General features: G+C 40.7%; 1 protein-coding gene across 1 annotated transcript; it reads right to left on the reverse strand.

Moving 5' to 3' along the window:
* Positions 1 to 788: 788 nt before the first annotated feature.
* On the reverse strand, positions 789 to 26,271 carry LOC139312975 (phospholipid phosphatase 3-like). Its single transcript, XM_070938222.1, has 7 exons — positions 25,995 to 26,271; positions 25,353 to 25,594; positions 13,586 to 13,743; positions 12,592 to 12,872; positions 10,294 to 10,351; positions 7,698 to 7,874; positions 789 to 2,365 (listed from the first exon to the last, which is right to left on the reverse strand). The coding sequence occupies exons 2-7, from the start codon at positions 25,534 to 25,536 to the stop codon at positions 2,327 to 2,329; spliced, it is 897 nt and encodes a 298-aa protein (XP_070794323.1). The 5' UTR covers positions 25,537 to 25,594; positions 25,995 to 26,271; the 3' UTR covers positions 789 to 2,326.
* Between the last annotated feature and the right edge of the window lie 533 nt (positions 26,272 to 26,804).

Raw genomic sequence — 26,804 nt, forward strand, 5'->3', positions numbered from 1 at the left:
CTCCATTCCACAATTTGTGGTTCCAATAATATTTTGCCTGCTTGGAGTCATGCTTAAGGCAATATTGTACAGGACCTTCCTGAGTAACCCACTGGAATCAGTGGTGCTTGTTTTTGAGTAGACATACGGTATGAAGCAGGTTAGGAAAAATAACAGTGGTGGGGTTTGATAGGATAAGTATTGGGGAGTCAAGGTTTTTCAAGGATCGTTTGGGGTATTTGTTTTAATGAAAAATAAGTAATTTTTGTGCACTTCCTCTCCTCATGCCTCTGAGTTCAAAAATTGTCAAAGAATCTGTGGATTCTTTTGAGTGTTTGGTGGTGCAATTTCCCTTTTGTGATGCATATGAGCAGAAGCAAACCAGTCATACCTGGACTGCATTCAGTCAGTTCATCTAAAAATACTTACTTTCAAGTAGGTTTAGTAGTGCAACTCAAGAGGTACCGTATTTTGTAAACATATTTTGTTAGGTTGTAACTACCCTGTTTCCCCGAAAATAAGACATCCTCTAATAATAAGCCCAATCGGGCTTTTGAGCGCATGCGCTAAAATAAGCCTCCCCCTGAAAATAAGCCCTCCCCGAAAATATTTAAATGCAGAGCTGGAAATCAGGTAAGATGGCAAGAAGAGCCCCATCTTGCTTCGCGCATCCCAAAATAATAAGACCTCCCCGAAAATAAGGCCAAGGGCTTATTTCAGAGTTCAAAACAATACAAGACAGGGTCTTATTTTCGGGGACACACGGTATCTCCCAGTTTTAAGTGTACTTCAAAACCAAATTACAGGCACCCAGAATAAGAATTTAATGGATATAAACATTGTTCCTACCCTTTTTTTGCTTACTCTTAAGCAGTCAATTTATTTTGTAATAGCTAACACCAACAAAATGTTGAAGCATAATTGAACTAGGTAAGTCTTTCAATTCTCTCTCTCGATCATTTTCTGGTTTCTCTGCCATCCACCCTTGTCTATTAACAATTAGTGAGCCTACTCAATCATTGCTAGGCAATGTTGTGAATACCCATCCTTCTTTCTTGTCTCCTTTTCTAAATTTGGACCTTAAATTTATGAGTCCTTGTGCAAAGATTCCCTGAATCTTTCCTGCTTGCTTCATTGAAATTGCTAATAATTGGTAAGATTCTGTTCATAAAAATCTCTTCTGAGATCCAGGTTCTTCTTCGGCCAGCACTGCAGCTGTTTTCTGTGAAAAGTGTGATTAGAGGGAATCGTGGCTGGAAAGAGATTACATATCCTTAGAACCACAAAGTTGTCTTCAATGAAAACTAAGTATGTTAGGAATGTATCCTGTGTCAGATACCAAAATCCTACATATATCAATACTAAACAAAAAGAGATTTGCTCATTTTTAGCACTCCACACACTTGGCTGACAGGAATACTCTGAAGTCCAGAAAAAGTTATTTCAGGTTTATAAACTAACTTTTACCCAATTGCAACCATTAAATTATGTGATTGTCAGTACCATTTATTAAAAAAAAACCTTTCACATTATAAGGAGTAGAAGAGATCAGGTTTAGAAAAGAGGAAGGTCTCATCAGGTCTTTCATGATTTTTTCTATACCAGTTTTCTGCAATCATGAGATAGATTAGGTCTGAACGCCTTGAATTTTTAAAATTTGGCCACACAGTTGGGAGATGCTATCCCAACATAATTGGAAGATGCCTAGAATGGCTAGGTTCTTAGGTACTTTCTTCCCATCCTATAATTTCAGAATTGTGATTAATTCCTTCTCTATAATAGTACATTTCTGCAAGACACTCAATGGACCTTCAAAGCAGTAGAAATGCCCCACTAATACAACAGGTACTAAATATTCCAGAGTTGTTATCCTTCTCCAAGCAACATCATTTGACTGCATAATACTTCAGGGATGAGATCATCTCAATATCAGTGAAGAGGAAGGGTGAGTCTTCCTGAATAATACCAGTTTGTAAAAAGTGGATTTTTGTGTTCTGAAGGAAAGCCCAACAGGAACAGTGATGTGGACATGGTGTTTTCCAGTAGGAGAGAGGCTCAAGCGTAGAGTGGTCTAATGTTTTCCCATCCCAATGAAAACAAGGCTGCCCTACAACACTCAGAGAAAGGGGAGATCTTCAGTGCATCATTTGCTGTTCCTCCTGGTGCTTCCAGAAATTGATGTAGCAGTGGCTGTTGATACAACAGGGATCAAATGCTTCCAAGGAGCCTCAAGCTGGCCGTGACTGTGCCACTTTGCCAATGCAGTTTGTTTAACAGTGAATGTCCAGCTAGTGGCTCAGTTGGTTGAGGTCCTGCAATTAACAATGCTTGATGGCACAGGATGAGGCTACTGCTTGCAGTGAAACATGCTGGAAATATAGAAAGCCTGCAGAGGAAAAGATGAAAAAAATGGCATAAGGGAGCCAACCACTTTGAACAGTAACTACTAAGGAGGTCAGCACAGTTAAGAGATAACATCCAACTCCACTATTATTGCACTGAGTCTACAGTTTAAATTTCTGGCCAAAATGGCCCCTTCCAACTTTTGGATACAGCTATTAAATATACCCATTTTCTGATTTACTGGCTAGACTATTAATATTAGAAATAGAAGAAACTGATCAAAATGTTATGAATTTCAAATTCCCATAAATTAGCTTTCAGTTTGTGTCTTCCTAAAACATACATAATTTTCTGAATTTCAGCACATCTCAGCCTTATGCTCCCTTTGTTGTGCTGGAGGCAGATGGGAGGGGCTGGAATCACACAACCTGGCTAGGAAATGGAATGAGTTCCTCCAGGCTGTCTACAGACAATACTTACAAGGGTGTGTGTTTCCTGGCAGCTTGTGCTAAGTCCTGTGTTTTTGCTCACTTCCCAGACCAGTTCCTTCTAACTGAGCTAACCTTCATCAATTTCCTCCACATCACAGCAACAGAATCCTTATGGGGTTTAAAAAGCAGGAAAAGGCTAATGAAAAAGGGCAAGTGAAAGAATTAAAGAATTGGAGGACCTCTCTTACAAAGGACAGTGAAGGCATTGGGGGGATATTGGAGCCGGAGGGAAAAAATGGATAATAAAAGAGGGAGCTTGATTGAATTTTATGAAATGATACCTAGCTGCTATAGGTTAAATATTCAGTCCCTCTCTCACAATGTTTAGAGCAGACCTCATGCATTTTATATTCAAATAATGTTATTGGTACTACAAATAGGACATGCAGAAGAATCTTGTTTTTCCTTATATTTAATAGTTAAAGACAGGGTGGATTTGATTTAAATCGAGTTGATTTAAATCACAATTTAAATCATGATTTAAATCACTAGTAAAAAGGCTTGATTTAAATCAACTCAATTTAAATCATAATTTTTAAAGAGCAACTGTCATCTCTGCTACTCCTTTGACCCACTGTTGACTCACCGATAGTCCCAGTGTTGCAGAATATACAGCCTCATGCTACATAACTAAGCTCCATTTCATGCTGAATAAACTAAATTATTTATGTATCTTAAATAGAAAACTATCTTACGATAGATTTTTACCCCAAAAGTTTTTTATTAAAATAAATTCGATAAAAATAAAAAAAACCCGATTTAAATAAAAAAAAATCCAATTTAAATTAAATTTAGGAGCCTGGATAGCTCAACAGACAGAGCTCTGTAATTTAAGACCAGCTGTCTGCAATTAAAGTAAGATCGAATCCCGCCAGGCTCAAGGTTGACTCAGCCTTCCATCCTTTCTAAGGTAGGTAAAATGAGGACCCAGTTTGTGGGGGCAATAAGCTGACTTTGTATAAATATACAAAAGGATGAAGGCTATTGCTTAACGCATTGTAAACCGCCCTGAGTCTCCGGAGAAGGGCGGCATATAAATCAAATTAAAAAAAAAAAAATCTGATTTTTTTTTATTTTTTTAAAAAAAATTATTGATTTTTATCCACCCTGGTTAAAGATTCACTGCCACAATGTCCACTAGCACTGACAGCTCGAAAAGTGAGAAAAGTCAATAGCAGACCCATCAACAGCACTTTTCTATAATACTATAGCCAAATGAAACCTGCACATTGAGAATTCACTGGTGGGCAAATGGGAACATAGGTCAGTGGCCTTTGAGCTGAGCTTCTGAGTGTCTAGAAACACCAGACAGATGTCTGACCTTTGAAACAGGATACAAAACCGGATGAGCCTTTGCTGTACTATATAGTTGCCCAATCAGCATGCAATTCTGTATTTAGTGCGTAAAAGTATTTATTAGCTGGTGCAAAATAAGGATTATCTGTTGCACAACCCTGCACACTAGAAGGATGTCTGTGGGCTTTCCTATGAGAGCAGAACTAACACATGAAGAGCAATTGGTTGAAGAATCAGTTCAACTGCAAATTAGGAGTTGCCATATCTGGACTGCAAACATCCAGCAACTATTAAGATGGCAGGAAAAGCTTAGAATTCTCTGAAAATCTTTGCTTTAGTTTTGTGGTCATGATATTTGTAACCCAAATACCAATAGCCTTACGTAAAACAATTTCAAGCTTGCTTGATCAAATAGGTTTGTGTAAGTAAGAGCATAAGCGATGCCCTGTTGGATCAGCCAGCAGCCTGTTCTCACAGCAGCCAACCATCTGCAGAAAGAAGCCCACGAGTCTCCCAGCAGATGGCCTTCAGAGGCAACCCCACAGCTTTGGAGCCTAATAGCTTTTGATCCCCATTAACTGGTCCAACATTTTTTTTGAAGCTAGCCAAACTGGTAATCGGCACCACATCTTGTAGTAATGAATATCAAAGTTTAAATACATGCAGTGTAATTCCCCTGCCTTTATCTGTCCCAAATCTTTCAGGATTCAGTTTAATTGGGTGACCTCTGGTTCTAGCATGGGGAAAACTTGTCTTCTTTTTCAAAACCATACACAATTTTAAACTCCAATCATGTCCCCTCCTAGTTGCTTCCTTTCTAGATTACAAAGCCACAAATACTTGCAATCTTTGCTCATAGGGAAACTGCTCCATCCCCTTCATCATTTTAGTTGCCCTCCTCTGAACTTCCTATATATTTCTAGATGTGGTTGCACCATTTACTGTTTTTATTTAAGGGCATTAATATATTGGGGCTCTATTTTCAATATTGTTTTTTTATTATCACTATCATGCTGTTGTCCTTTATTTTACCATGGATGCATACCCTTGTCTAGAGATAAGATTTTCTTATATGTCTTTCCTTCACCAAGTGCATCCAAGAACACTGGAAGATGAATTAGGATGGGAAAAAAATGATTGGCCCCAATTCTTCTAGATAGCTTCACAGACAAATAGAGAGTTAATCCTGTGTTTCTGATCTTAGTCTAATATCCTATAACACTTGGATTCTCAAGAAAAATAGATAATGCAAATAAAAAGGAAATTATAACACTTAACTTGCACAATCTGCACAGAATTTCATTTTATTTTCGATCAACTAGTATAGAATATTATAGAATTTAATATAGAATTAAAATAAGTAAGGCCAGTCTCTGTAGGTAAGAACTTAAAACAATGGAGGTTAGAGAACAGCTTTCCCCATCTGTTCACTTCCACATCAGCTGGCCTACACCTTCCATTATACCCAACCCATCATAGCCTATTATTTGTTTCTTGTCCTGACCCACTCTGGAAGCCCTTATCTCTTGCTTTATTTTGGCAATAGCCTCAGTTGAAGTTAAGGGAAGTTGTTCTTAAGCATCATCGCCATACAGGGTCCCTATTGCCCAATACGGCTAACCTGATCACCTCTTCTTTTCCAGTGGCACAGTCAACAATGTTTAGTCAAATAGGAATGATCAATTTTCACCATCCTCACAGTTGCTGCAGAAGTGGCTGGAAGACTGTCACTCCCTGCCTTTTCTTTTCTTTGACTGTGGGAGTGTGAAACATAATACACCATTCCTACAGAAGTCCCCTTTGGGGTGGGGGACTATTCTACAACTTTGTTTCAACAGCCAGATCAGAGGGCCCTCAGCAGGCCTCAGTCTGGATATTAAAGCTGACATAGGACCTAAAGATGCTTAGAAACTAAACCTCTTAAATCCAATGCTGATTAGGCTTAGCTGTTTGCATGACATGCTTTCCTGCACCCCCCACCGCCATTAAACATGCTGGACAAACAAGGACAGAGTTTAGGTTAAGGGAGGAACAGGTAAACCAGCCTTTCAAAATTGGATTGCTCTCCACCACACAAATGAAATTCAACTCCCCAAAGACTCATGTTCGATGGTGAATTCTGAGAACTATAAGAGAAAAAAAGTACTAATAAACTTTCTAGATAACTTCAATTAATTTTAGATCACTCTCCTCCTGCATGACAGAAAGAGCATAAAATAACAGGGTTGGAAGGGGCCCTGGAGGTCTTCTAGTCCAACCCTCTACTTGAGCAGATGACTGTATACCATTCCGGACAAATAGTTGTTGAACATCTTGAAAACCTCCAATGAAAGAACATCTGCAACCTCTGGAGGCAAGCTGTTCTACTGAGTGATTGTTCTCACTGTCAGGAAATTTCTCCATAGTTTTAGGTTGGATCTCTCTTTAATAACCTTCCACCTATTACTTCTTGTCCTATCCCTCAGGTGCTTTGAAGAATAGGTTATCCCCCTCCTCTCTATGACAGGCCCTCAAATATTGGGAGACTGCTATCATGTTACTTCTAATCCTTCTTTTGATAGACTAGACATACTTAGTTCCTGCAACTGTTCATCATACAGTTTAGCCTCCACACTCCTTATCTTTGTTGCTCTTCTCTCCATTCTTTCTACAGTTTCAACTTTTTTATATCATGGTGACAAGAACTGGACAAAGTATTCCAAGTGTGGTCTTACTATTGCAGGATAAATCAGTCCTTCACATGATCTTGAAACTATCGCTCTACTGATACAGTCTATGACTGCATTGGCTTTTTTTGGTGGTTGTCCACTGGGACACATAGGTTCCTCTCATAGTCGCTACTATTGAGCCTGGTACCACCTATTCTATACCTGTGCATTTGGTTTTTCCTTCTTAAGTGTAAGTCCTTACTTTTCCCACCACTGAATTGCTCTTTGTTAGATAGGGCCCAGTGTTCAAATCTGTCAAGTCTATCTGTATCTTGAGTCTATCTTCCAAAGTTGACTATTATCCCCAGCTTAGTGTTGTCTGCAAATTATATGAGTTCTCCTTCTATCCTCTTCTATCCTAAATGATTTATGAAGATATTGAAGAGTTTTGGGCCTATTACAGAAGTTTGAGGTACCCCACCTCATGCTTCCTTCTATTTCGATGTACTTATTGAAGACTACATGTTGAGTGTGGTTGATCAACCATTTGAAAATCCATCTGGTGGTGATGGTGTCTATCCCACATTTTTCTACCTTACCAAGGAGTAGGTTGTGATCTACTTTGCCAAATTCTTTAATGAAGTTTAAGTAAACTATGTTCACATTATTTCCCTGATCCATTAATTAAGTCACTTTATCAAAGAAGGCAATAAGTTTTCTCTGGTATAATCTGTTTTAACACACTTCTGTTAGCTTCTAGTAATAGCTTTGCTAGTTTCTAGGTGCTTGCAAATCTGCTGCTTGATTATATTTTTTAGGATTTTCCCAGGTATTAATATCAGATATTGATCAACTAACTCCTTCTCACTCTCTGAAAGGCAGGCAGAGAGGCAAAAGAGGGCCAGACAAGACTGACAAACAAACACAGGTTGTAACTTACCACCCAATAGGCTACAAGTGCTCCTTGCAGCAGTCCCACAATCACATCAGATGGATGGTGCTGATAGTCTGAAATGCGAGTCAGCCCCGTGTACAGGGCTAGCATCAGTAACACAAATTGGACCAGTGGCCGTAGCAGTCGAGCGCCTCGCCAGGTGAATCGGGCCTGCAGGTAGAACTGGGGGACAAACAGTGGAAACTGAGTATTTAGCAAACAGTAGCTCCACAGAAAGTTTTTTTCCAATCTGTTTCAATCTGCACTGTGGCAGAAGCAATGACAAATGATCCAGCAATCTCAGAGCAATACTCCAGAGAAATTAGAGAATTAAAGGAAGGGGCTGGCTAGATTCAGCATGGAAACACAAATAAATGGAGTTTTTTGCTTATCTTAATAGATTAACCAATTGATGCCTTATGCTGGCAATCAGAAATCTTTCAGATTCTATTATGAGAAAGGAAAGCAGGGATGAAAGCAACAGCTTTAACCGTTTTCACCTTCTATATTTTCCAGCTTTAAAAACGATTAATGGCAACATCTTAAAAAGCAAAGTTAGACAATTTATGCAGAATTGAAAATTTTTCCAGATTTCATATTGCCTTGAAAATTAGTTGTTCATAACTGCCTTCTACACATGGAGAGCAACACAGATGTGAGGGGAACAGAGGGAGAGTAGTAGATGCTTGCCCTCTTCCCTACCCAAGTGTGCTACATTTTGTAGATCCCTTGCATAGGATGACAAAAGTGACAGAGACAGATTTTAGAAAAGTGTATGCTGGACCTATTGGGAAGATTCTTTTCCAACAGCAGAGATGGGGCATCCCAAATGGGCACCTCTGTGCCATCCACTTCAGATGAAGGGCTTAGAATCCGAATCGGTTTCTTTGGGAGGAAAAAGGTCCTTTCTCAGTTTTAGAAAAAGATCTCAGGGTGGTGGTCTAATCCATTTCCACAAGCAACTCACATTTCAACTTGAACATGAATTCACAACAATTGGCTGGGCTCACTTAAATGGGCCAAACTCAAATAAATCTATAGTACCACTATTTTGTTTCATATTATGTTTAACCCATTCTCCATTTATACTGCAAATTCATACAATAAATCAGGTAGCCTGCTCTTTTTCTCCATAATGGAAATGGCAATTCAGGAGGAATATTAAGTTCTGCATGCCTAGCTTTCCATCCAAATTTCAATTCCAAAGTTTTCTGGGAAGAGACGATGAATATTAAAATCGAGGAAGTTTGTGGATAGATCTGGTCTGCAGGGGATGGTTTTGCATGTGCCGCTTGCACAAATGGAGCTTTGTAGGCTCACCCGCAGCTTGCACGGTTCGGTTCCCAATGGGCTGTGGACCGGTCCTGGTCCGTGGACTGAGGGTTGGGGACCCCTGATCTAGAAAACCCATCTCCAAGCTCTTCAAACTTATGCTGGAAATGTAATCAACAAGAAGGACATTTTATCATTCTTGATGAATGGGTAAAATAAGCCAGAAGATTTTGGACTCAATTAGATATAATAATACAGACGATTTTAAAGACTCATATACAATTAAAGCCAGAGACTTTTATTTTAGGATAGAAGGATAAGCAGCTGGAAAAAAAATATGGAACCTTGTTTTTATATATGATGACGGAAGCAAAATTAATATATGCATAAAGGAGGAAAGATTCGATTTTACCAACAACGAAGAATGGATGGTGAAGGTGATGGAATTTGTTGAGATGGCTAAACTGACTGCTTTAGATTTAAATGTCTATATGTAATGATGATTGGGAATCTTTTATTTTTGGGAAATAGGAAAAAAAATGATGTTATATGGTACTGAAGATTAGAATAAAAGTAATATAGAAAAATGTAAACAATGCTGTAAACACAGAGTAAGAGGTTATTTTGTGTTTCATATCAGGTCACTTCTTTATAATTCTTTTTTTTCTTTCCTTTGATTACTGCACTGTTGTTTCTGCTCTTTTCTTCTTTCATTTCTCCTTCATTCTAAATATTAGTTCTTGTTAATTTTTATTTTGTATTATTATTTTTAAAATAACACTTATTTAAAAAAAGCATAGAATATCTATCTGCCTTTCTGGAAGAGGAATGAAATTATGCTTTCAATGTATTTAGACAGTGAAAGTTCAGAAACTAAAATCAGAATCTGAAGCAAGAAGAGGGCAGACAAAAATACATTTCAGGATGCCTGCTAACTCAGCACCAAACATTTTTTCCGACTAGTCTCTAGAATTTTCTGCTATCTAGAAGGCTTGTGTTGCTATGAAGACTGCCATTTACATAGGCAAAAACGAAACAAGCTCTGCAGAGATTACTCCATAAAGCAAACTCTTCATATGACGTATCTTCCAATTGTATTTTGCACACCAGTATAAACCTTGAGGGTGTTTGTTTTAATTAATAATTTTGAAGAGAGCACCTCCACCCATGTCACAAGGCTTTTCCTCCACTGGGTTATGCTTAAGCAGCTACCACATAGGGCTGCTGCCTGCATGAGTCTTTTTTTTTTTTTTTTGTGGTTCATGTAGTGTGGTGATGATCTGCCCCCTTCTCAAACATCACGCCTATAAACCTGAAGAGAGGAACTTACCACTATGTACATCATGGTATACATGGCAAAGGAGGCATGTCCAGAGTAAAAGGATTTTCTGGAAGAGAAAACAAGATATTTCTCTGAAGAGGACACAAGATGTACTGCTTAGTTTGGTATACTGACTCCAGCCACAAATGAAATTTGATCATTACACAACCTTACTCTGACTACCCTAAACTATTTCCTTCTGATGTCCTTTTCATGGTTTGATGGCTATCCTGTAAGGCTCCAATTCCACCAACATTAATCATAAGTACCCCAGGACTCAACGCAGTTAACTATTTCATTAAAATCCATTATTTTAGAGAGACTTACATGCTCATAAATTTTCATTGAGCTGAAAGTTTGGAGAACAGATTAATTTGATTATACAGAGAAAAGACTATTTGTACAGATTTCTGTAGTCCAGATAGGATAGCTTTAGTGTGTTGGAATGTCTAACAGTCCCTGGGAACATACTGAGAAAGGGGGAAATATGAGAAAGAGAGTAACTCCATCTTAATTATGCTAGGTTTAAGTTGATCTAGAGAAGTGATTTGATAGACTTCTGAGAATTTGATACATTACCTCTCTAACAATAAAGGTTTTTCCAGAAATCCAAGAGATTCTTCAGTTTGTCAGCCTTGAAAGGTTTGATACCCAGTGAAGGCTAAGGCTGGTTTTGACTGTAGCTTTTGGGTCAAGCTAATAATAAGACTGCAATACAATAAATTCATTGTTCTCTAACAGAAGCCTCACTTGATCCATTTTATTTATCAGTCCTGTTTTTTTTAAAAAGCATTCTGTCTCCACTACTCATGACTACCATCATGATTAAGCTGACAGAAAACCTATTCAAATCAGAGATAAAGCCAGACAGGGATAGAACAGAGAAGTTGGAGAGAGGTAAGATGCAGGTAGAAAACAGATTCTGCATATGTTTTGCCTGTTCTAAAATGAAATCTGATCCCATTCTTCCTTTGAGGGTGGGATAATGACAGACTGAACTGCATAGACCTCCCCACCATTCCCTCAAGTTCTGACTGGATTAACTGCTCATCATCATTCCTTATATCTTATATCTCCTCAGTCCAGATACTCTCCAGAACTTACATGAAACATATTTGCAGAAGTGTGTTTCAGCAGGAAGAACCAGAAGACATGAATGGAAATGACAGAGGAGTAGATTGAATGTAGAAGGAGAAACATATAATGGTAAAACAAAGGAAAAAGGAGATTTCCTACTCCCCAAAGATAATGCAAACCTTGGATGCCATAAGAATTGCCTTCTACCCTGTTGGCTGGAGCTTGCAGGACTGAGTATGGCAGAATGAGAAATCCTAGATTTTTCTATCTACTCCCTTGGATTTGTGTCTCTGCAAGGGATATACTACTTACATCCTTCTCCATGGATATGGACAAACATTTTGCCACTCCTTGAGACTGTCCATCCAATTCAATAGTCTGATTGAACAAAACTTGCCATTGGGGCAAGAAAATGGCTGCCTCTCTTATATTTCACTTCTAATGTTCCTTGTGGGCAAGCTTTTTTTTTTAAACTCCTATTTATTAGACCAAAATAGTTCTCTTTCTTGGGTTTAGAGATGTATCCTAATATATTGGCTTCACTTTCTCAATTTTGAGATTTCTTTCTTATGGTCTGTGATAAAACGATAAAAGCTAATGGGACCCTCCATACCTATTCTAACTTGAGAGATGAACCTGCAACCTGAGTGACAGAAGCGAGTAAATTGAATGCAGGTTCATACCTAGCACTGATGCCTGATACAGTTAGACTACTTCTTGACATCTCTTTGGAAGTTGGAGCCTATTTGTTCTCCTTCACAGTCCAGATCAAGCATGGACACATTTTTGTGGCTAATAGTCATGCTTTTTAAAAAGCTTTTGAGGCTGCAGTTCATACCATTGCACACATTAATAGATATTTTTGTTTCTGTTGGGGAACTTTTTGGTGGCTCCAGGGCCTACTAAAAGGTACTTGGGACCTGCAGGTGGCTCTCACTTTGCACACCTTTGAGCTAGATTTACACAATTCTTATCTTTTCTGGCTAGTGTGTCCCACTGCCTGGGTTGTAAACTAACTTAGCTGGAGGCCATCAGATCAAGGCAAGTTGCTGCATGCAGCATCAGAAGGAAAATGGGAAACAAAGATTCAGTCCTTTTTCATAAGCAATTTGACTATGTTGCATGTGAAATAACAGAAATAAAAAATATCTACACACTATCACTTTTCTTTGAATCACTGTCTATATGCCATTGGGGGGCTGGGCTTCAAGAGACTGTCATGATACATACCTGGCCTCCTTTTCCTTTGAGCGGCTACCAGTGCAAACATAGTCCTCCAGGTATCCAGCAGAGCAGACAATGTGAGTTAAATTAGGTTGACAGACAGCCAGAAAATATGGACGGAGGCGACCTACAGCAACTTTTGCCATGTTAGTGAGTGACTGACCCACGCAGCATCCAAAAAGGAAGGCCCCAATTTCTTTATAGAGGGCAGCCACATAAGGATTGGAGATTGTAGAGCGTGATCTACAAGGCAGATGATGCACATGAAAGATTTCGCCTACAGTGATCTGCAAGAAAGAACAGAGATGGTGGTCTATAAGCAATTCTGAAATTTGGGAGTAGAAATAGGAGAATAAATGTTTCTTAAGTAATGGAATATGGGATATGCACTAGGAAAGAGAACAGGGGGGGCCATGTTTAATGAAAAAAGTAGGGAACATTGGTATAAAGACTCTTAGACCAGAGAGCCGAGGTGGCGCAGTGGTTAGAGTGCAGTACTGCAGCTACTTCAGCTGACTGCTAGTTCAGCAGATCAGCGGATCAAATCTCACCGGCTCAAGGTTGACTCAGCCTTCCATCCTTCCGAGGTGGGTAAAATGAGGACCCAGACTGTTGGGGGCAATATGCTATTTAGTTTACTATCTTTGGTGTAAGCCGCCCAGAGTCCTCAGAGAGTGGGCGGCATAGAAATATGAATAATAAAATAAATAAATAATAAATAAATAATATTAATAAACATAGAATAATAGGTTTGGAAGGGACCTTGGAGATCTTTTAGTCCAACCTCCTGCTCAAGCAGGAGACCCTATATTATTCCAGACATATGGATGTCCAATCTCTTCTTGAAAACCTCTAGAGGCCATTATGCTTAGATCTTGGTGAAGGAAATGTGTTCAATTACACAATTCATTCTTTGATCATTTGGCTATGGGAATTCTGTAGTCACTAGCCGTAGAAAAAGGCCTAGCATTCCTTTCCCCTTGCCTCCCTCCTGACTCACTGCTAGGAAGGAGATCAGGGTGCCTGCTGAAATGAGCATTGTGTCAGTGATGGTCTCAGGATGCTGCAGGGGGTAGCTGATGCTACTGTCATTGCAGAAGAAGCCACGACGCACTGGAGAAACGAGGCCGAATTCACAGATGAAGAATGGGATGGAGGCTACAGAAACAGGACAAATTTTTATTTTTTCCTTTCTTTGTTACTTATTATAATTTTAAATTTGCTTTATCTTTTTTTTTAACAGCATATAAACACACACACACACACACACACACACACACACACAACACAGAGTAACAATTCAATGGAGATTTTAATATTAAGTAATTAGCTTAAGACTGAAACCATTAGCATCTATTTGATAATTTGATACGAGTTGCAGTTCTTTTTTAGTGTTATGTTTACATTTGGATGGAAAAAAACCAAATAATTTTATGCTTGTAATACAAAATCCTAAATGATAATTAACACTGATATATTTTCCCTTTCTCTATATGCCAGTAAATAATACAATGTTAATAATCTCTAATGATATCATATAAACATCACAGGGCAATGCATAGAAAAATGTAAACAATGCTGTAAACATAAAATACCAAACTAGCTAACATCATCAATGCTGGTAAGGTGTGGGGTTTGCTCTCAATTTAAATTCTAGTGGCTTGCCCTCTCAGTGTGGATGGGAGTTGTTTTGGAAGGTTCTTTGGTCAGGCCATTTAATGTAAACTTACTAGGACTGATGATGTTACCTAGTTTAGTAATGAAACATCTGGAAGAAAACAACCAAGCTCAGAGAGCACCAAAGACCCCTCAGAAAGGGGAAAAGAAAACAACACACATGTACTTTCCCAGTTTGGTGCTTTCCAGAACTATTAGTATTAGCTGTCATGTATTGAGAACAATTCTAGCCCTTACATTTTATTAAAGTATTCTTTTTTATGACAAGAATAAGATATGGATCCATATAAATACAAAATTGGCCTAATTCTTGGGGGCCTGGCTGATCCCCAGTAAGGAGACAGATATAATCCCTGTCTAGGCTAAATTCCTCCTGTAGAAAGGAACACCCAGCAGTATTCCTTGCTCTGAGAAATGTAAAATGCTGCCCTGCCGTGGGATAGGGTGGGGGGTGGGGATGCACAGCGAGACAGTGTCTACAAGGATATGAAATATATCCAACAATGTTCTTGCAACTCACAGGACCTTCCTCCCAAGTATGCAACACCTGTAGCCATTACGGACATTTTGCTAATAAATAATACATATAAGAGTTTTAGAATACAGAATAAGCATAGCAGACTGAGAAAGGACCTTGGATGTTTTCTAGTCCAACACTCTACTTAAGCAGGATTTTCCTTTGGAACTTTAAAGTAAATCTCTCTCTCTATGTTATATTGTAGTTTACTCATTTTTGTCCTATTCCTTCTGTTGAGACCCATCTACTATCTAAACCTGGATTAGAGGACAAGCACTTCTGCAACTTAAGTTCGCCTCCTTCCCTGAATGCAGTTGCAAAGGAATTAAAAAATTACAGTTTTGATTTACTTAGATTTGTGGGAAAAAGTAGCTCTAACTGATTCCCATTGGTTAATATCCACTGGTTATGTTCAGGTTAGCTAGATCAGATTCAAGCCTAACAGGCTGCAATTTGTTTCCTCCTTGATTAGCTTTCTATTGGCACTGAATCTTGAACATGATTCAAGGGATTGTATGTACAAACCAAGAACATGGCCTTATTTAGTAATCTAATTAAGTGTATTGCTTGAGTGGAGCCATAATATTGCCAAGAAGCCTACCCACAATTCCAAATCACATTTTTTAAAAAAGGAACAAACAAGTGATTGGATGCATTGAAAACAAAATTAGGTAGGTGGGAAGCTAACCCAACCACGGGGAAAGAAATAAGAATGATAGAAGGAAAATTTGCTGCTGAAATGATGGTGGTTTTATAGTCTCTGTCCCGGTTCACATCTTGTGCTAAGCCATTTTTTAAAAATCCATGATTTGTCAAATAAGGCTTGCCCAACATGCTATGTATAAACAACCCTCATGAAATGTATTTTTGTTTTATAATTAATTGGCTATCCCAAGCATTATTACACTTATCAGAAAAAGCTTTTTTCACTCTTGAAGACACCCTTCTCATAGAGCAGACCTGTGCTTCTCAACCTTGGTGACCTGGAAGATGTGTGGACTTCAACTCCCAGAAGGAGTTGAAGTCCACATACTTTGCAATTTGCCAAGGTTGAGAAATGCTGCCATAGAGCATAGGCTTTACCATGCAATGCTCCTCTTCCATCAGCAGCTACCTTGAGAATGATCTTATGACATTCTTGTCAGGGGGATTTGGCTGAAGAGAAATGGAGAGGACAGGGAAAGTGTGCTTAACATTAAGAAGGTTTCTGAGCATCAGCAATGGAGATGCTCAGAACATCGAAGGGAGAAGGATTATGTTCCTCAAAGCCACTGCAACATCTCTGAACTGAAATGGCTGCAGAGAACCAACTGCTGCTACCTCAGCCTCCATCCCCCTTCCCTACTTCTTCTTTCTACTGTCATCAGGTTCCTTGGGAAGGGCTGATGAATTCTGCTTGCCACACAGAAGGAAGTGGAATGTGAAACCAAGCAGATAAACCTTGAGGTATGAGCCAAGGTGCCTCGTGGCTCTTTCTGCTCAGGAACCTTGGAATGGGTGTCACTTATCCCACCTCTGGGGCTCTTGGCACAAAGAATCTCCATCCTAGTCTGAGGGATATGCTAGCTACCACACCTGAGATCAATTTCTGTACGGCTCTTATCACATTTAGCAATCAAGAGTAGGAGTTTTGGGAAGCCTGGTCACGTAAAGCAGCCACCCCCAAACCGACTGCACATTCCACGCCCCCCCAATACAAACAGAAGTTGAAACGCATCATTTGTCAATCGGTATTCTACTGGGTATTTGGAGCCATACTGTTTTGGCTAATGTTGCTAAGAACACATTTCTTTAATCATTGAACCACACTTAAAAAGGATTGTGTAGCTCAGAGTCTGATTAATTTTGACATTTTTGTAATTGATTGGATTTATAGCCCAATATAATGAGGAATAGTATTGCATTTTGAATAATCAGCACATTAACAGGGTTTTTAATGAAAAGGCTACTGCTGAGATTTCCCCAACTTTGGGTTCTTCAGATAAATTAGGGCTATTCGTAGATTCTCAACATGGCTCAAATTGGTTCCAACATGGGATTAAGCACATGGTGAAGTTCTTATTTGGAGGCAGCAAATCAAACTCTCTTCTGCTGCCACCAGTCACATATGTAGGACAGGATCATCATCTATTTAAACCACTGGCTTTCAGTGCAATGGATACATATACAGTAGAACCTCTGGTCATGACCATAATTTGTTCCATAACTTTGGTCGCAAACAGATTTGGTCGTGACCCGAACCTAATTTTGGAAATTTGGCACTTACAAAAAAAATGGTGCAGAAGGAGAAATTGGCTGCAAAAAAAAAAAAAAAATCATGAATTTTTGGGCAGAACCCAATTTGGTTGTGGTCAGAAGCATTCATGACCAGAGATTCTACTGTACAGCAATAGCTTCTAAACTAACATTTCTCAATCTTGGCAACTTTATGATGTTTAGACTTCAATTCCTAGAATTGCCCAGCCAGTCATGCTGGTTAGGAAATTTACGAATTGAAATCCACACATCTTAAAAGCCACCAACGTTGAAATTTATTGTTCTAAACCATTGTATTGTGTTGATATTTCAGCAGGGAGAATTGGAAGAACAGCAAAGGCAGGGCATGTGAGGCAGCCACAAAGGCACACAGCATTTGTACAGCCATGTTGTCCTGTCATAACCATAGGCCACCTATCCACCCACCATTTCTGGAGAGTAGAAACAGATGATATCATCTTCAAATGCAACTCCTCTTGGTGTTTCCTGGCTACACATTAAACATGTTTTTTTTCTGGCTAGTGCCTGTTGGACTGATGAGGCCCAGGTTGCTTGCTCCACTTTCATTTCTTCTAAGCAATCCCTTGCATTTTTATTGGTTGCTATGCGTAGTGGCAGGAATGCTGGGGCACCATTTTGGATCTGCATGCTACTCTTACCAGTGTAACTTTCTTTCCCCCCATTTTCAAAACAACTTTTTGCTTCTGTTTAATTATATAATTTTTTGAAAAACTATTTTCAAAGTTAAAGTATCAGAAAGCACACCTATACAGGGACTTGGTAAAATAATAGTTTCTTTCTTGCCCTTCTTGCAGCTTTTGTTTGCTTTTCCCCTCCCCCTCCATGGAAAATAAAGCGATTGGCAATGGCTTTCCTGGCATGGGAAGCTGGGAGGGCACAGCAACAGGGGAACTGTCTGGGGAGAGAGTGTGCATAGCAGCCAGCAGTCCAATCTGAATTCCTGACAAGTTGCTGCTGAAGTGTCCCAACCTGCATAGAATTTCTTCAAATTAGCTTAGAGTTCAGCTGGCATCAGCACAGGACAACAGTAGTGCAGAACTGCCTCTAGACTTGAACTTGGGAAACAGTTCCCCAAATTTATGATTTCATGACAATATTTAATAGATGCGCTTTTGGCAAGTCATTGGTTGAGTTGACACAATGCAGTAAGCCACAATTGAGATTATTGAATCAACTACAGTATTGAGACTAGATTCATTTAGTATCTCGGGGAAAAACAACCATTTACAAACAACAAGGTTTGGTTTGCGCAATGCTCAAAAACAAGGTCAAATCAAATGCATTGTGACATGACTGAACTGTGATTCTCTACCTAATAGAACTGGGAGCCTTCTAGGAGCCAGCATGGGATTCAGGTAGACTAAGCAAATGAGGTTTGTGCAGGAGTAGAAATACCTTTTGCAATCCAACTAGGGTCAAGTTACAGACAGCTGGGACAGAACAGTCATCAAGGCAGAGAATGCCACAGGATGACAATCAGGATTTCTCTGTCAACCATCCAAGCCTTGAAGGGACAGCTGAGCTGGGCATATGCATCTATGCACTCCCCCACCCCCAAGTAATCTCCCTTTCTCTAGAATGCCTTGATAAGGCTACAGTTTGCCAACTGGATTCCTCTGGGAATCCAACTCGTTTGTCTTTCTTGGGAGTAGCAAATAGCAGAAGGAGAAAAATGAAGACAACAGTACATAGAACATGATGGAAGTGAACCAAACAAAAAACTCAGAGACCAGAACCACAAACCTAGAATTAGATACTAGAAAAATAAGGCAAGGCCTGCCTCACCCCCTTGAGAGCTCCTGAGCATATTCCTTCATTGAAATGCAATGGAATCTACCACTCTCCCCAGCTGCTGATTGAGGTGGGTTTCAGGGATGACATGTTGATTATCTGGGGTGAGGCTAATAACAGCCCCATATTCTTTGAGGTCATACACAAGCCTCCCTCACATGTTTCAGTTATGTCAATGTGTCTTTTCAATATTTTCATCTTATTTGATGTGTATTTCTAAGAAGCTACATATTCCTAAGCCTTATCCAAATTTTCCTCCTAACCCCCCTTTCCTAATTTTCTGAAGGTCTTGTTTACTATCTCACAATAACTTTTCCAGATTCCCACAATATTCATCTCTTGCAATCATCTCCCCCCTCCCTCCAAGCCCACCTTATATGGTGCCCCAGTCCTGCCATGCATGTAGATCTTTCCTGGCACTTGGAGGGAGCTATTAATATTCACTTCTCTTGGCGCCCTGAGGTATTCCCATTGCCTCTCTTGGCCAACTGCCCAGGTGCAGCCCTAACAAACAGTGAGACTGGCCGAGCAGTTCCACCAAGTTGAAGGTCCCCATCTGAAGAACTAATTGGATTCACACATTAATCTAAGGCACAATGTATTCCATTTTCGGCTTAGAACAAAGCAGATGGGGGACATGGTTTGCTTGTTTGTGTGTTTCACTCTCCTCTAATAGACTCACTAGAAGTACAAAACAAGAGCAGCTAAAAAAGTGGGAAAACAAAGTAAGCCAAACAAGCCACAACTGTTTTGCTTCTTTGCAAGACAGATTCTAGCTTCCTCAACAAACCATGATAGAAACAATATGTGGGTTAGCACAATGCATGAAACCAGCCTTCAACTGCAAAGCAACTATCTCCTACAGTTCAAGAAAGAGGGCTTGCTCTGAGTCCTGAGTGATACTCTTTTGACATTATTTGGCAGGGTGTTACTCCTGGTCTCTGAAAACAGGCAGCAGCCTGTTTGGCCCCCTCTCACAGCAACACCCAGGACAGCAAGATTCAGCCTATGATGTCTTCTGAGCTCAGGGAAGGAGGAGAAAGTTCATGAAGAACTGAAAGTAGGAAAGCAGTGGAGGGAGGCTGGAGGATGCTCATAAAACTATGTTGGGATCAGCTGCAGAAACAGAAGCAGTCTGGAGTTCCAGCTGAGGATAAAACCAAAATCTTTCTTCTCTGGGAACAGATTTTGTCTACCTACAACTTGAACTCACTTTGTCCCAAGTCAACCTGAGCTTTGCTAGCTACAAGTACTTCTGGGTCACCATCTGAGGGACAATCCAATTTTTATCTGAAATACTGCCCACAACCACTGAGTCAACCTTGTTATCATTACCAGCCTGCCAAATTGCCTGCAACCTGAACCCTTGCTCCTTCCAGATCTCTGTCAAATTCTGCAGATGAAGTAGTGGCCTGAACAAGTCAGCTCCTTACTAGCCATCCATGTCAATCCACCTAGACAACCTTGGTGCAAATTTCCTTCTTAGGGTCTGGCCAAATTTCCCAACAATCTGGCTCTAGCATATATCGAATGCACGGCTAAAATTGTATCAAGTCAAAAGAGGATTATTGATACAACATGGATGAAAAGACCCCCAATTTCCCAGTATTCCAGCATTACAGGAAAGATCACCCAAACTTTCAAACTGACCTGCTTTATAGACAAAGTTTAATTCTGCCTTTCACCCAGATCTGTCCCAAAGGCATTATTTTATCTGTCTCTGACTATAGATACGCACTTGTCTGGGAATAAGACATTTATAAAATTATGAACTATGAAGAAACTGGATGGAAATTTTATAATATTCTTTTCAAATATTAAAATTCTAGAACCAATGAAATGTATCAAAAAGATTCAGGATTAGCTTCTACAAATACTATATCATATGGTGCACATTATTATTATGTAGAATTCCTGCTTTATTATTTGATAACAGGCACCCAGACAGAACTATCCATCACAGAGGTTAGCAGCAATAGTTAAAAATGAATCCTCCTTATTCAAAGTGCTCCTTGACATTTCAGATACTGGAGGGCAGCAGTTGCCTTGTGGTTTTTCTAAAGCGACCATTGCTGAACAATTTCCAATTTTTTAAAATAAATGTTTGCACATGCTAATAGTTTGACAGTATACGTACCACACAGGAGAACTATTTCTGAATGAAATCTAAAACCGGTGTGCCTATTTCCATCTGACATATGGTAGACAGTGTATCATTTTCTATCTCTGTGATGTTTATGAAGGTTCCATTCCTAATTCCTACACAAGGAGAACCAGCATGGCGAATACCTTTAGTACAAAAAACTGGGCTATATATTGGAGACAGGGGACTCTTAAGGAAGCATTGACACTTAAGACTAGTTTCTACAGTGATAAAAGACATTCTCTTTTATAAGTTGCTTGTTTGAGATTTGTTGTATACCTATTAAAAGGGTATTTTCCTAATGAATCTCACTAGACTGCAATCCAATATTGTTACAATACTTCCAGAATTCCCACATAGAATTCCTAATTATTAAACTATACTGAAAAATAAGGCTATATAGTATGTAGTTCTCTCATTCAAAGACCTGGTCCTGTTCACAGCTAATTCTGTGGAAGAAAAAAATGGGTACTTTCCTAGCATCCATTTTTTTTCTGCTTCACTTGTAAAGATAGAGTCACATTTCAAATGTGGTCACATACTTTATCCCTTGTTCTGCTGCAGTTGTGAACTGAAGTGATACCTTTGATCTCCCAAATCTACAACTAGCTACTAAAAATTCATATCTGCCTGGAACTCCTTAGGTGACCTCAGGCAATTTCTTCTCTTAGTCTTATCTGCAGGATGGGGATAACAAGATTGTTCTAAGAACTACAAGATAAAAGATCTGAAGGTCTTTGAATACTTCAAAGCAGCCTCACAACCTGCTGCCTCCATGATGGCTTGGAATATCATTCCCTTACTTAAAGTATGGTTAGAATGTGTGTGTGTGTGTGTGTGTGTGCTAGTTGGGGAACACTGGAGTTGTCCTTTTCTGGACAACATTCTATACTTGCTTGTGATTATTATTAAAAACAGACTACCCTGAAGGTTAAAGTCCCCCAAGGCTTCCTTCAAATCAGTGAAAACTGATGTCACTACAGTAGCAGCAAACAGTGAAAATAATTCTTTCCCTTTGCTCCAGTCTGCCTTTCTTGTTTTTCCCCTTTGCTTTCTCAGGCTCCATGTCAACTTGGAACACAACAGACCATCAAGTTTGGGCTATGTTTTCATATCAGAACTTTTTACTTAAAAAAATAATAAAAATAAAATATGGCTTCTTTGGAGACCAACCAGGTCATTTTCTAAGTCCCTTAGGAATTTTTTCAAGGACTTCAGTAACATAAGGGCGCACATGTGTGTACACAGAGAGAGAGAGAAAAAGAGAGAGAGAGAGAGAGAGAGAGAGAGAGAGAGAGGGAGGCAGGGAGGGAGGGAGAGTGAAAGAGAGTGAGAGTAGTCTGTTTTTAACCCAGACATCCTCATCAGGACTGTGGCCAGCCTCAGCTTTTGTGTTTTGAAACACAACTCTTTAGCCTTCAAAAATGTACAACACAGTTCAGAAAGAAAAAAAGTGGTTTATTGAAATGCAAAAATGGAATATCCCCCTTGGAATCAGGGACATAAGATTTTAAATAAGGTCTCCTTATTTATTTAATCCTTCCAGCCCTAGGATTCTGTCTTTCCATTTATGCCATTCTGTTTAATGCCCTTTCTGATGGTGTACTGTTCTGTCTCCAAGCACCAAACACTTCTCTTTGTACTGAACACACCCATCCTTCTCACTTCTAAAACCCTGTCAGAAGGTGACTGAAAAGGGAAGAAGCCAAAATTCTCTGATGGGCTGGATTTAAACTGAGCTTTCCTTCATCAGTTCTTTCTGAAAGTTTCCTTATTATCTATCATCTAGATAGATCATCTAGCAGAAAATCATCTAGCAGAATCATCTAGCAGAAAATTGAGGCTGTTTGTGAGCACAAAACCTGGTACAAGTATAGAATTTAAGTTCCTGGAAAATGCCACATTCATTTTAAAAAGCAGCCCTTAGGGTTGGAGGCAATAATAAACTTTGCATGTGCGTGGGTAGAGCCTTAGGAAATGTCAGAAGGCAGAAATATGATTGAACCGAGTTCAATGGAGTCTGGACTTGAGTGGTACCATATGGTTAGCAGAAGTAGAAACTTGATCTTTGCTGCCACGATCAGCAAAATTGGGTTATCTTAAACTATCACTTGATCTCCTGCCACTCCCTTTTTTTTAGTCTGTGGAGATTCTCAGTCATCCAGGTCATGGTAGCACCAAAGGTGCTTTTTTGAAAAGCAACTAGAATTCAAGAGGAGTGGTCATTTGGAAGCTTCCTTCAGAAGCTTCTTGGATGAGAAGCAAAACGTCTTCAAGGAAAAATAAAGCCCAGTTCCTTCTTTTTAGGACCCCGATACCTGCAATAACGGCTCCGAAAGTTTCATCCAACCCAGATTCTAGGCTTAATTCCGATGGGATTTTCAAATAGCCCTTTCTTTTGACCCAAAACTTCTCCAGATATTCCGTCATATATTATAACCAAGATTTATTTCCACAGGGCAGAATCAGATGTTATCAAAAGGGGCCTGACCCTCTTGTTTGTTATTAATATCCACATGGGTTTGAGGATAGTTGCAGAGAACGACCTGTGGAAAAAGGTTTCAAACTTCTTCCCTAGGTGGTTTTTTTTCTGACAGCTAGGCTTAACTAGAAGACGAATCCAGCAGAAGGTGGGGGAAATGCTTAGGGGAGAAGCGAATCAGTGGGTAGAGTGCAGAATTAAAGTTCTGCTTCCTGTGATTGCCCATTCTTCTCAAGAATTTGTTCTCATCTCTATACAATTATTAACCAACAAGCAGAAGATCATTAACCAGGAAGCACAAATGTGCAGAAATATGTATTGTTCTGACTTCCAAATGGCCACCTCCCCTCGAATAAAGGAAAAGGTGCCTGTGCATGAGGGTTCTTAGTACTCCTAAAAGTACCATACTTACAAATGGCTATACAGCTGGCTTCCCCGACAGACCTTCTCAACCTTCAGGGAGCCATTCTATAGGCCCATGGTGGCGAACCTGTGGCATGCAGAGCTCTCTCTGTGGGCACACGAGCCGTCACCCCAGATCAGTTGTGCTACGCATGCACATATGCCTCCTGCCAACCAGCTGGTCTTTGGATCTCTGCCATGCATGCGGGGGTGGTGGTGGGGTGCATGCAGGGGGCATGTGCAGGTTACACACAGGGGCACACATGCATGTATGGGGGGAAGGGCGCATGCGCTGGGCTGCATGTGCATTGCATTTTGGGGGTTCCTGCAATGGGGCAGGGTGCATGCGCAATATTGCATTTTGGGGGTGTGCACAAGCTATGGGCACTCAGTCTGAAAAAGATTAGCCATCACTGCTATAGGCGGTTTCTGTGTTAGCAAGAAAGCAACTACTTATTGGATGTTTATCTCATTGGAGGGGACAATGGGCAAAGTGACATCCATTGCAATCTCTCCTGATACTGCCACGTGGTCTCCACATATCTTGTAGGAAGTGGCACCCGCTCACTGTTACTGCTTTCCCAACAGCAACTTCTATAGCAGAGCACTTGCAGAGCAAGAAAGTGGAAGTGAACCTGATGACTGAGTGTCATAAACTTAACACCCTATCAGAAAGCTATTTCAGAAGTCTTGACTTTGCTCAAGAGCTGTCTGCTCCATCTCACCCATGGACCATTATGATTCATGGTGTCATAATTTCCACAGCAGATGCTAAATTAAAGTCCTCTATGGAAGATTAAATGAATATCTGAGCAGCAGTTTCAGCTGCATGTTCCAACTCAGAACAGCCTGATGTTCTCAGTCCTCAGAACAGGACTGATGTAGACATAACTGGGTATGTCCAGTTGGAGCACCCAGTACTGGTTACTCTGATTCTTCCATATGATAATAAGTTTGGTCCTGTATTCCTAGATCCCCAATTATCCAAACCCAATATAAAATGGACTGCCACATAAATTAAGCATGTACAAATTACCAGAGATGAAAACAGAGATGATTCAACTTTCTGTTTTCTAGATTTTCAGATAAAGACCAATTCAACTGCAAGAATCCTTCCATACTCCATTAGCCACCAGATATGTTGGGCTGCAACCTTTGTCATTTCTAGCTATTTCTAGCCAAGCACAGGATGGTGGGAACTCTAGACGATATGCTTTTACTCAGAGTCTGGGAAGCTGGAGATTCCCAGTTCCCTTTGGTTCAGTGAAGAAACATGATAGACGCAAGAATGCCCAGCTATATGCGTAAGGAGGTAGCAGTAGGAGCACAAAATAAGCTGGTCCCTCACCTCTATTGCAGAGAGAAGTTGACTATTTAATTCCTTCTCTTTTCTCATTCCTCTGTGGCAAAACATCTCTTGGTAAACAATTGTCATGTACTAGTAGGTGGAAATTGCAGAGCCCCCATCCTTCACTCACCCACAAGTAAACACACAACATCCACGGCCACCAAGGTTTTCCTCAGCAATGTTCGTGGAGGAGCAAAGGCAGTGGGTTGAATTGCTGCGCTCCCCACAGTCACCCGGACCTCTCTATGTTCATTCCGCCACTGTAAAGGCTGCAGGGCCTGATTATGAAGGAGTTCAGCGTGATTGTTATGCATGGTCCGTTCAGGTCAGCTTGCCTTCTGCAGGATCAAGTTGGAGCCAATTTCTTAGCCCCTGCAAGGAAAACAGAATCCAGAGCTTTGGTTCCAGGTGGAGAGATGATTAACTGAGATCCAGTCAGTAGCTTTTGGAAGAAAAATAAGGAAAGCGATGCCAGGTTCGGCAAAGCAAGCAAACCTGGCTTCTGAGAATCCTCGGGCGATTCTGTCCGACCTTCCAAGGGGCCTGGCGGCGGGGTGGGCTGGGCTAGGGCGAGGTTAAACTACAACCAGTAACTTTTCGCTACAAGTTATTAGCCCAACGCGCCCCGTCGCGAAGGAGGCGTTTTGCAAGGTTCTTCTTACGTTAGCTCCCCTGCCACGAGGTGGCAGATCCGGAGTAATCGAGCTAACCGAACTTTGTGAGGGAATGGGGCAATTTCTGAGGAAGCAGCTGCTTCGGGGCAGAGACCCACCTGGAGTCTTCGCTTTCGCCTTCAAACCGCGCGCGTCCGGGTTGGCGACTGCAGAGCTAGAACGGGAAGGAGGAGGACCATTCTTTCCCGGCTGGGCTGAATCTCGGCTTAGCTCAACTCCGTCTCTGCTGGTCTTTCGTCGGTTTCTTTCCTTTCCTGACGCGTCCGCTCTACCCTCCCTTCTCCTCAGCTGAGTTGCCGGAGAGTCCGAGCGGGAAAGGAAGTCGCGAAGCGGCTGCGATCCAATTCACGTCATAGAACAATCGAATTGGATCGCACGTGCACTTGCGCGTAAGCCCCTCGGTTTACTTCCGAATCGATCTGCTGCTGAACTCTTGGGAAGCAGCAGAAATCAACAGGGAGGGGCGAAGGACGAGAGATCGGGGCGGTGCGCGGTGGGACCCCGAGCCAACCCTCTGCCCCTCGTCGCTATGGGCCATCGTCGGAAGCGTCCCGTGCCCAGAGCCGCCGAAAGAGTCCCAAGATGGGAGAAACCGCATCAGCCAGCAGCTCCCCTCTGGCAGCAGACGCGCTCCTCACGCCTAGATCCGAGGGCGGTCCCTGTCATGAGGCAGGGTCAGGTGGCAGTTCTGGGAGTTTAAATCGAAGAATAGTCCCTATTTTCACCGACGCTACTCACTTTCTTCTCCGTCCCCTTCTCAAAACTCATATTCTTGCTTCACCATTTGGCCTGCGTGGGAGCCAAGGGCACAGCTTGCCTTCTGCTAGCCGAGGAACTTTGCTCTACCTGAGCAAAGGTCAGGTGTATCCAATCAAGTTATCCGAAGAGAAAGGGAATTGTAGTTTAAC

This window comes from Pituophis catenifer, unplaced genomic scaffold (genome assembly GCF_029215685.1).
Source record: "Pituophis catenifer annectens isolate HBS135680 unplaced genomic scaffold, rPitCat1.0.hap2 SCAF_2, whole genome shotgun sequence".
Classification (NCBI taxonomy): domain Eukaryota; kingdom Metazoa; phylum Chordata; class Lepidosauria; order Squamata; family Colubridae; genus Pituophis; species Pituophis catenifer.

Coding starts and splice junctions, on each gene's coding strand:
- LOC139312975 (XM_070938222.1), bottom strand. CDS start 25,536: ATGCATAACAATCACGCTGAACTCCTTCATAATCAGGCCCTGCAGCCT. Junction 13,744..25,352: donor TGTTGTGTGTTTACTTGTGG/GTGAGTGAAGGA, acceptor CTGTTTCTGTAG/CCTCCATCCCATTCTTCATC. Junction 10,352..12,591: donor TCAAAGGAAAAGGAGGCCAG/GTATGTATCATG, acceptor TTTCTCTTCCAG/AAAATCCTTTTACTCTGGAC.